This window comes from Blennius ocellaris (genome assembly GCF_963422515.1).
Source record: "Blennius ocellaris genome assembly, chromosome: 1".
Lineage (NCBI taxonomy): Eukaryota > Metazoa > Chordata > Actinopteri > Blenniiformes > Blenniidae > Blennius > Blennius ocellaris.
Genome location: NC_137650.1, coordinates 32,469,495 through 32,481,123, shown reverse-complemented (window position 1 = coordinate 32,481,123; position 11,629 = coordinate 32,469,495). Strand labels below are relative to the sequence as shown.

General features: G+C 43.1%; 1 protein-coding gene across 1 annotated transcript; it reads right to left on the bottom strand.

Annotated features, from left to right (window-relative positions):
• Window positions 1-6,828: 6,828 nt before the first annotated feature.
• On the bottom strand, window positions 6,829-10,514 carry LOC308133640 (tetraspanin-18B-like; the record flags this gene model as incomplete). Its single annotated transcript, XM_080501106.1, has 7 exons — window positions 10,449-10,514; window positions 9,365-9,559; window positions 8,684-8,758; window positions 8,070-8,168; window positions 7,807-7,974; window positions 7,643-7,726; window positions 6,829-6,876 (listed from the first exon to the last, which is right to left on the bottom strand). The coding sequence occupies exons 1-7, from the start codon at window positions 10,509-10,511 to the stop codon at window positions 6,829-6,831; spliced, it is 732 nt and encodes a 243-aa protein (XP_080357232.1). The 5' UTR covers window positions 10,512-10,514.
• Between the last annotated feature and the right edge of the window lie 1,115 nt (window positions 10,515-11,629).

Sequence of the window (11,629 nt, the reverse complement as noted above, 5' to 3'; positions counted from 1 at the left end):
ATGTTCAGTGTGTGTGAACCCAGAGAGGAACAAAGACGGTTTAGAAACACAAACCCTTGAAATGAAGTTTCTCTCCAGTTGTTGAAACGGGACACAGGTGAAACTGAAACCACCCTGCAGCCGGCCGGAGGAGGAAGAGGAGGAGGAGGAAGAGGGGGAGGAGGAGGAGGAGGAAGGGGAGGCCAGGTCAGTCCAGGACGAGACACAAAGCTTGCGATGTGTCCTCAGCCGACCCGAGGCCGGCAGCCAGCTGTACCATACGTCTGTCCACACACTCACACTCACACACACTCACTCACACTCACACACACTCACTCACACTCACACACACTCACTCACACTCACACACACTCACTCACACTCACTCACACACTCACACAGTGTATATATAACATGAGGTTCACAACATCCAGCACTGTGGCAGCCGTCCAGCTTGTCCTCAGGAAACCTCCCATCCTGCTGTTGAATGAGGCCGTTTGTCGTTCTGATGCAGCAGATAAAAAGTCGCCCGGCAGGTTTCAGACTCTGCGGTGTGACAAGGTGAGTCTCCGTGACGCGAGGCAGCAGGAGGACATGAGGCAGCAGGAGGACATGAGGCAGCAGGAGGACGCGAGGCAGCAGGAGGACGCGAGGCAGCAGGAGGACGGGGACAGACGTCAGCGGCGGAGAGAACCTGCGGTCTCACCGGCGCTTCGGATCGTCTGTGAGGCTCAACGAGCAGGAAAACATTTTCACATGTGACAAACCGTCTTCTCCTTCTACACCTTGAGGATCCGCCTGAACACTCTTAGTCCAGAGGTTCCATATGCTGACGCTAACCAAGAACTGACCAAGAACTAAGAACTAACCAAGAACTAGCCAAGAACTAACTGAGAACTAACCAAGAACTGACAAAGAACTAAACTGAGAACTAACCAAGAACTAACTTAGCACTAACCAAGAACTAACCAAGAACTAACAAGAACTAACCAAGAACTAACTGAGAACTAACCAAGAACTGACAAAGAACTAACTGAGAACTAACCAAGAACTAACTTAGCACTAACCAAGAAACTAACTCAGGACTAACCAAGAACTAACCAAGAACTAACAAGAACTAACCAAGAACTAACTTAGCACTAACCAAGAACTAACTAAGGGACTAACCAAGAACTAACAAAGAACTAACAAGAACTAACCAAGAACTAACAAGAACTAACCAAGAACTAACCAAGAACTAACCAAGAACTAACAAGAACTAACCAAGAACTAAATTAGCACTAACCAAGAACTGACAAAGATCTAAGAACTAAGAACTAACCAAGAATTAAGAACTAACAAGAACTAACCAAGAACTAACCAAGAACCAAGAACTAACCAAGAACCAAGAACTAACCAAGAAGTAACCAAGAACCGACTATAAACTAACCAAGAACTAAGAACTAATCAAGAACCAAACAGCTTTGTGTGTTTGAAAACAGTGTTTTGTAGGTTTTTCAAAAACATTTTCTCTCCTGTGCATCTGTGTGTTTTTTAAATGTTTACAATGACAGCGCCCTCGTGTGGATCATCTCAGCAGTTCCCTCTAACAGACCAACGACGGCCCAGCAGGTTCTAAAATGTGTTTAAAAAACCAAATCCCAGTCCAACAGACGTTCAATCATTAAGCTACAGAATCATTACAGCTGCAGCCAAAGATAAACAGAGTTTTGTGGCCAACGAGTTCTCCTGTTTCACACATTTAATTCTTTTACATTTATCCACAACCTTTTTTTTTTTTAAGGTTTATAAAAACAGATCCAGATGTTTCCAGTCTTTGTCGGTGTTGGTGAATCCAGAGAAATGAAGTAACAGAGACAAACTGCAGCGAAGATCTCTAGTGACCTCTAGTGGCTGGGAGTGAGAAATGTATTTATCAGGGGTCGTTTATTTTGGATAAAGTGTGTGTGTGTGTGTGTGTGTGTGTGTGTGTGTGTGTGTGTGTGTGTGTGTGTGTGTGTGTGTGTGTGTGTTCCCCTAGACATGAACAAACAAACACTGGAAAGCTAGAAGTAGAAGAATTGTCTCAGTGACGTCTGAAAAGATAAAAAACAAAAACGTGAGAACGTTCGTAAACATAATAAACTTCTTTCATCATGTAATTTCATATTTTACTGATCTTGAATTGATTGACTTTCTTGACATAAGTGAGCAGATAAAACCCCCAAATAAACCAAAATATGATCAAATTCCAGCATTTATTTACTTTGCTGTCACATTATTACCAAACTAATAAGAATCTGTGAGAAAGTGTAAATGAAAAAAACAAACAAAAACAAACAACGATGTAAATCATCTATTGTTAACCCTTTAACTCTGCCTGATGTAAACCTACCTGACTGACTGACTCCGCTCGCCGGCGCCGTCGTCACCGACTCTGGAGAAAAACAAACGCACCCTGTTCAACATCCTGTGTTTTTTTAAATCCAGCATGAATTCTTCCGTCGTCTTTCAGTTTCAAATCAACATGATAGCAAAAGAAAAAACAAAAACGTGCTGGAGCAATAATTCACTTATATATTACACAATAAACATGATGAATGCAAATTAATATGACAAAATAAGGGAGTATATAAATATCTATTGATTAAAATGATTAAAAAACAAAAACAAAACACGGTCATGTAAAGACTTCAGTGCGACAAGTTCTGGTAAAGATTTGGTCGCCTGAAGACGAGTCACTGAAAAAAACACAGATATTTGAAAAACACTCCGTCTCCATGGAAACGGAGAAAAACGCATCTTTTCAGAAACGCCGCTCCTGCTCATACGTCGCCATGGAAACGGGGCCCCCTGTACCCGTCCCGGCTCACCTGCCGCCCTGAGGAGCTCCACGCTGGCGTCGGAGAAGTGGTGCGGCTCGCTCACCGAGCAGACGTGGGTCCCGAAGTCGGGCGCCGCCACCCGTCGGATGGTGAGCCGGATGCTGCGCGGCCGGTACGCCATGTCGTACCCGGCGGAACAGTTCCTGAAGGCCTTGTGCTTGATGAAGTGACACAGCAGCTCTCCCCCGGGACTCCTCCACTGCACCGACAGCCGCGACGCCGGCGCCGCGTCCTCATAGTGGTACGAACAAGGCAACGACACGGCGAGATCGCCCGGCCTGGAGAACACCGTCACAGCGCCTCCTGCAGGTGGAACAACGTCATGGCATAGAGCAGTACTTCCTGCGGGTAGGACAGTACATCTTGTACATAGAACAGTACCTGCTGCAGGTAGAACAGTGTCTCCTGTGGGTAGAACAGTACCTCTTGTACATAGAACAGTACCGGCTGCAGGTAGAACAGTACCTCCTGCGGGTAGAACAGTACATCTTGTACATAGAACAGTACCTGCTGCAGGTAGAACAGTACCTACTGTAGGTAGAACAGTATCTCCTGCGGGTAGAACAGTACCTCCCGCGGGTAGAACAGTACCTCTTTTACTTATAACATTACTTCCTGTAGGTAGAACAGTACCTCTTTTACGTAGAAATACTGCTTCCTGTAGGTAGAACAGTACCTACTGTAGGTAGAACAGTGCCTCCTGTCAGTAGAACAGTACTTCTTGCAGATAGAACAGTACCTCCAGTAGGTAGCACAGTACCTCCTGTTGGTAGAACAGTACCTACTGTGGGTAGAACAGTACTTCCTGTAGGTAGAACAGTACCTCTTTACGTAGAACAGTACTTCCTGTAGGTAGAACAGTACTTCCTGTAGGCAGAACAGTACCTACTGTAGGTAGAACAGTGCCTCCTGTCGGTAGAACAGTACTTCTTGCAGATAGAACAGTACCTCCAGTAGGTAGCACAGTACCTCCTGTTGGTAGAACAGTACCTACTGTGGGTAGAACAGTACTTCCTGTAGGTAGAACAGTACCTCCTTACGTAGAACAGTACTTCCTGTAGGTAGAACAGTACTTCCTGTAGGTAGAACAGTACCTACTGTGGGTAGAACAGTACCTCCTGTAGGTAGAACAGTACTTCCTGTAGGTAGAACAGTACCTCTTTTACGTAGAACAGTACTTCTTGCAGGTAGAACAGTACTTTCTTGTAGGTAGAACAGTACCTCCTGTAGGTAGAACAGTACCTCCTGCGGGCAAGACCATGTTGCCATGACAACAATCCAACTTGGCCGTCTGTCCATACGAACGTCTTGCGTTCCACTGTCGTCAACGTCTCTAGTCTTTTGTTCTCTGCTGCATGTTTGCATGTGGCTTCGTAACAAAAACTACCAACAGCACCGAGTAGTGGCCCGGCAAGGCAACTACAGTTTTACACGTAAACTGACATCGTTTTCAAACGAACATGCAAATGTGATGCTTTTACGAAAAATAACAAGGCAAAAGAAAACTATGGTATAGATTCTACAGTATCTATGGTATCGCAGTTGAGGAAACAGTGAGCGGTGGACCTTACCTGCAGCAGGCAGCTGTGACAGCAGCAGTCCGACACACACAGCTGCGGCCGGCCTCAACATCTGGATCAGCGGGAGCTCCGGCTCGGAGGAGGATCCACTCTGCTGCTCTCACTTTCCCTTTCAGCTGCTTTTAGCAGCTTCAGCTGTTTCTGAGGCGACCAGAGAGTCGCTGAAACCCGATCGTCATGAGTCACGGGAAAGTCCAGGCCTCATTTCTGCTGCTGGTCACAAAAAAAAACAAAAAATATAGTCATGATATAAAAATGGTCAAATGGATTTCAACTTATTTAGATCTTTTCCCCAGAGCGCTTTACTTTGTTAATCGCATGAATCCATTGGCACACCGAGGCAGCTGCCATGCGCGGCGTCTCGGGAGTGGGTTGGTGGTCCGAGTCTTGCTCAAGGACACTTCGACATGGGAAATGAACCGGTAACCGTTCAAATTAGAGACGACCCGCACTGCTAACCGAGCCACTGCCCCCCCCCCCAAAAAAAGGCAGAAACATTGAAAGACAGTTATAAAATAAAAAAAAATGTAAAAAGTGAGTAAAAGGGACAAGATTTTACAAATAAGTCAAAAAAAGACATGAAATAATCTCAATATTGATGAGAATAATCCTCGAGAAACACAAAAGTTACAGACAAAACAACACAATTAAGTAAGAATAGATATGATTTTTTTTTTAATGTGGGAACAGCATTAATACATTAAAAAGAATTCTTAATTCATTCAAACACAAAATATCTTCCTTCTTGTGAACAAACCTGCACACAAATGCATTTTTTTAATCACATATGTGACCTTTTCATTTCACATTTGACAATGAAATAAATAAAATAAACTTAATGTAACATTGTTATTGATTTTATAAAAATCATTATGACCTAAAATCCTTGGGAATGCTGAATTAGAGTGTTTGAGATGCTCAATAAGTGACCAGGCATTTTATTAAAAGAGTTTTTTGTTCCTTTTGAATGTTTATTTCTATCACACACAACAGTTCATACCAATCAAAATAAAAGATAGATCACCAAACAAACAGTGAATAAATAACAGCAGAAAGATACAATCCTGAAAAGGAGTAGAAAGAAGTAAAACTTATATCTCACGACCTTCTCCGTTAATAATCTTAACAGAAGGTACAGAATTTGCTCGAGGAATTTCTTGGTGCATGAAAGACAAAAAAAAAAGAAAAAGAAAAAGAAAAACAATATAACCACAAACTTTATTCAAATGACCAGTGTCACTTTTCTAAACAGATAAAAACTTTTCTTTCTGACTGTACATGAGGAGTATTTACACTAAGTGTCCACCAGGGGGAGACACAGTCGATAACATTTAATCAGAAAACAGTACAAAGAGTTCATATATATTTCGACAGTCAAAACAACGAGGCTGAAATAATTCCAAACTTTGATAGAGGTTATTAGATAAAACATTAAAATACAGTAATATTCACTTTAACAGTTTTTATTTTATTTTAACGTCACCCGAGCTGTTTTTTACAATTTAAGGCTTGAAATGTTTCACTTTGTGTGATGAATGTAAAATATGTAAACTTTATGATTAAATTAATTTCCCTGCGGCCGATAGATAGATGGATAGATGAAATGCTCATAAATATAATTTTAAATGTAAATAATGCGATTAAGATATTTTTGAGATTTCAGCAGCTGTAACAAACATTTCAGATTAAAACACTTTGTTAAAAATAGTTAAAATTATACATTTATTTTTAAGATTCCGCATATTTCAGGATGGCGATGTCAGTTTTAAATGTTCTCACACTTTTTTTTTTACACACTGATGCTAAAAACAACCAGTTACAAAGTAATTACGTCTTGTAACTTTTCTCAGTAATGTGATGATTACTTTTGTAAAATAAACTTTTACTTTTGAAAACTAAAACTTCCGTAAACTGGTTATTTGTGTTCCCGCAGTTCATTTTCGCGATCACATTATCACACTGAAGCTGTTGTGACTTCAGTTAACATCCGAATTACAGAGCATCTTCCTCCTCTAACATTGAGATTATAGAGCATCTTCCTCCTCTAACATCCAAATTTGCAGCTCTTGAATCTGAGGTTCGCTTCAGGATTAACGTCTCCTACTTGACTCAGGAATAAGAATCTGGATCTCCGGAGGAAAACAAACTTTTCTCAAAACCTGAAGAGTTGGAGTGTTCCGAAGTCGCCTGAAAAGAAACCAAAAAGTCCTTTAACAATTCGGTACAAAGATTTAATCCTGAATGAATCGTCCTTTGTAATCTGAGCGGTGCCCCGTGTGAGGTGCAAGAGGAGCACCGAGGACGTCGTGCCGCTGCCGTTAAGAACAAAACCACCACCAAACCAACGGCACACGGAAAGAAGCACCTCGAGATAATCCGGAGGATGAGGATGATGAAGGCTTCGGTCACTGGATGCCTCTGAACAGACACATGGCGAACATCATGGCGAAGAGCTGTGGAGGGAACGACACACACGGTTTGTTTGGCTTTACAAAACTTCAGATTTGGTGCTTTTCCTGTTAACAAAAAAAAAAAAAAAAAAAAAAGATTGTTATTCCGGTGACTGTCAAAATAAAATTACCAAGTCATGGAGTCACAGAGTTTTTCACAATGGCTCGGAGCATCGTTGTCGTTTGAACAGACGCTCAAAACATGAACTATTTTCACTTGAAAATATGTAAACCGGCGAACATCTCATCTATTTGATCAACTCCACACCTGATTCAAAATTCTTTATTAGTTCATTCAATCGCTTCCAACCGATTCATCAGTATTTCTTCCATCATAAGACTCCTCAACAGTCCTCAGGTCTTCACTTGTCTTTCTAGTTCCAAACAATGAGCTGCATAAAATCTGTGGGTCATTTTACTGTTGAGGTCGTTTCATATTGTGTCATTAATATTGTATTAAAACAATAAAACAGAGGTTCAGCTCAAATTTTCTGAACCGAGCGGGACCGAGGACGGAGCCCTGTGGTGCCCCGTTTCTAACTGTAGCTGAACACGATCGGCAGAGATCCTGGAGAGCAAGTGAAATCCATTCCTGCAACGTTTCTATTTTTCAACATCAGTTCTATCACATAATCAGCTCAGCTTTTCAGGATATGTGAGAAAAAAAAAAGAAAAAGAAAATTATATAAATCAGACATGAAAATAACTAAAACATCAGTTTTCAATTAAACTGCCTGTTGTTTTATGTAAAATAAGAAATGGGACGTACTTCGATGGCGAGCACCACGATGGCGAGCGCCCCGGCGGTGTAGATGTAGGTCTGAAAGTAATCCAACATGGCGGAGTAGCAGCCCTGCACAGAAATACACGCCACGTCAGTGAAGGTCACATCCTGCCGCCTCGCCCTCCAAGAGTGTTTCTCCACATGACGACCTTGTTGTGCCTGAAGGTCACGCCGCCGCTCACGCACTGCTCCACGCCGCCGTCTCCGAGGTAAGCGTTGCCCCGGCAACAGGCCTCGGGGACCATCTTGGCGGGACTGAGGAGCCTGAAGAGGCTCTCCTCGAAGTCCTCGGGTCCTCGGACGCCGCAGCAGTCGAACTGTCGGGACGGGAGAGTGGCATGATGGGTAAAACCGGAAAGATGGGAGGAAGAGGAAGAGGAAGAGGAAGAGGGGTCACGTGCTGCCGCCTCACCGTGGTCATGATGGCGTTCCACGTAGAGGTGAAGACGTCGGTGTTGTTGCGGCCTTGGTAGTGGCGCTTCAGCTCACGAGTGAAATAATCCCGAGTCAGCTGGGAGAAAACAAAGATGGCGGATCAGAGTAAACGTCACTTCATATCTGATCCTGCATTTTCACTCAAGCTAAAGTCGAAATCCGGCTAAAATCACCAGGATAAACAAAAATCAGTCAGAAAACAATTGAAAACGTTAAAGACTCGAGAATATCTCAAGCTTGGCGGAAAATCTCAAACTTGCGGGGAATTCTCCAGAACTGAGATCAAAACGACTCCAGAAAGTCTGAAATGTATTTGAAACCAATCGAAAGCAGCCGAAACTATATAAAACATCTTGAGCCAGTGTGAAAACAGTGGGGAATCAGGCCGAATTGAGCTCAGAGACAAATTAGAACCAAGTCCAGAGACTCAAATCAGAAAATCTGAAATCCATCAAGAATTTTGAAGTCGCAGCCAGTCTGAAGGCATCAGGTCGAAAGTGACTGATCACATCCAAACTCAAGCAGGAACGAATGAAACAGGTGAGGCTTCTCTGAAAACAAACGGAGGAAAGAGTGAGAGTGTGAACTCACCTGTTCCCTGAAGAGGAAGGCCAGGATGGCAGCAGCCAGCTCCGCCAGGAAGATGAAGAGGATGAGCATGAAGAACTACGAGAGAACAGAGCAGACGACATAACCTGGGAGGAAACGAAGGAGCTCATTTATACAGAGTGGAGCTATAATAATAATAATAATAATAATAACAATAATAATAATAATAATAATAATAATAATAATAATAATAATAATAATAATAATAATAATGATTATTATCATCATCATCATCATCATCATCATCATCATTATTTTTATTTATACAGAGTGGAGCTATAATAACAATATTAATAACATTAATAACAATAAAAAAAAAAATATATATATATAATTTTTTTATTTATTATTAATTTTATTGTTATTATTGTACTACATTAACAAAAGACGTGGCCCTAGCACGGAGTCCTGTGGCACTCCATATCTGATGTGCTCAACTGAACATTACATTTGCATTATTATTGTTTTATGTGTGATCCGATTGATAGAACACCCCCCCCCCCAAATTTTTTTTTTTAGAAAGCCTGACTCAGCAAATGTGTCTGAGAACCAGTTTGTAGACGTTGAAGGCTTTATTGTGCTTTATTGTGCGGAAACATTCCTGTGGATGTAAAATTAGTAGATCAATGTTTGTTTGTTTTATGGCGGTGGAGGTGAACTCACAACCAGCAGCAGACACTTGTTTTCCCGGATGGCGCCGCAGCAGCCCAGGAAGCCCAGCAGGAAGAGCATGGCCCCCATGGCCAGGACCACGTAGACCCCGGTGAACAGCAGGGGGTTCACCGCCACGATCTCCCTGAAGCCCAGGGGGTCCACCAGCACCCAGCCGGCCACGCCCAGCAGGAAGGAGCCGCCCAGCTGCAGCACAAGGGGGGGGGGGGGGGGGGGGGTCGTCGACTGAGCATGTGCACAACAACTATTCACCGCCACCAGGAGCGGCGTTCACATTTTTTCTGTGGTTGCAAACACCGTTGTCGTGACAACGGACCGGCAAAATGCAGGAGGGATTGAGGAGATGCGAGGAGTGATGGAGGAGGGGTGGAGGAGGGTTGAGTGGAGTGATGGAGGAGGGTTGGAGGAGATATGAGGAGGGTTGGAGGAGTGATGCATTTATAGAGCAACATTCAGTGTTTTGCAAGGAAATACAAAATAATTAAAGAAATACAGAAAAGCTTTACAAAGACACAAGTAATATATCAGTGAAATAAATACATTAAAGCTTTAAAAGAAAGGAGGAATAGAGGAGGGATGGAGGAGTGATGGAGGAGTAACGGAGGAGGGATAAAGGAGTGATGGAAGGATGGAGGAGTGATGGAGGAGGGACAAAGGAGTGATGGAAGGATGGAGGAGTGATGGAGGGATAAAGGAGTGATAGAGGAGTGATGGTGGGATGGAGGAGTGATTGAAGAGAGATGGAGGAGGGATGGATGAGTGATGGAGGAGGGATAAAGGAGTGATGGAGGAGTGATCCACTTATTTTCTTTCTTTTCCATTTCACTGTTTTTTTAATCTGCTTTTGTATTTTACTTTTTTTTTTTATGTTCTTGTTTTGTCATTTGCTTCGTTTTTTGTTTTTAGTCTTCGTTGCATGTTTTAGCTTTTTATTCTTTTGTACTTGTTAACTTTCTATTTGTTTACACACACACACACACACACACACACACACACACACACACACACACACACACACACACACACACACACACACACACACACACACACACACACACACACTGAGTAAACTCACAAAGATGAGGAAGTTGAAGATGAACATCAGGTACTTCATGCAGCTCAGACAGTCTCCCTCCATGGCGGAACGTTCCCCCCGACCCTGGAACAACCACATCAGGCGTAAACGTCGGTCACACGTAGAACCATGTGGAACGTCAGTGGAGCTCCACCCGCTGACGGAGGAGCCTCTGTGCTGTAGCTTCATGTGCTGTGCAGGTTAATGTTCTCAGGCTCTTCTGAGGCAGGAGGACATGATGGCTCTGGGACAGATTGTCCCTGCAGGACAGAACCACACATGTCCTCGGGAGGACACGGGGGGTAGGGTGGGGGGGGGGGGGGGACGGGACCAACTGGACACCGCCTGATGGTGTTTACCACAGGACGCTCACATGCAGCCACCTGCCACACACAGATCCTCGGCTTCTCCGGCCAAACACTCGGTGTGTGTGTGTGTGTGTGTGTGTGTGTGTGTGTGTGTGTGTGTGTGTGTGTGTGTGTGTGTGTGTGTGTGTGTGTGTGTGTGTGTGTGTGTGTGTGTGTGTGTGTGACTGAGGAGAGCACAGTTTGTTTGCACTCTTGGAATGTTGGCGAGGATCACTGAACAGCTTTAAAAAGAAATGCATGGACTGCAGGCTGAACGGCTGAAGCAGTTGAGTTTAATAATAATTAGATCAGAGAGTCTTCTGTACTTTTCTTGTAATTATTCTTAGTTATTTGTGTGAATGAGCTCGTTGTGGATTAAAACTGGAGACATTTTGTAGAGACTGTGACGGCAGAATTACCATTCTACTGTAGAGTTGATGCTCATGGATGAAGATTCATAACTACGGAGGTTCACCTGAAGCAAGACGGCTATTTAACATGTATTAAGGTACGTTACCTTCACGGAATGTAACTAGTTACTTGTTCAAGTACTTGTTATGTCCTGTGTTCATAATGGAAGATAGAGGAAGATGGTCTATAGTCTGGATGTTAGAGGAGGACGATGCTCTATAATCTAGACGTTAGATGAGGAAGATGCTCTATAATCTAGACGTTAGATGAGGAAGATGCTCTATAATCTAGACGTTAGATGAGGAAGATGCTCTATAATCTAGATGTTAGATGAGGAAGATGCTCTATAATCTAGACGTTAGATGAGGAAGATGCTCTATAATCTAGACGTTAGATGAGGAAGATGCTCTATAATCTGGATGT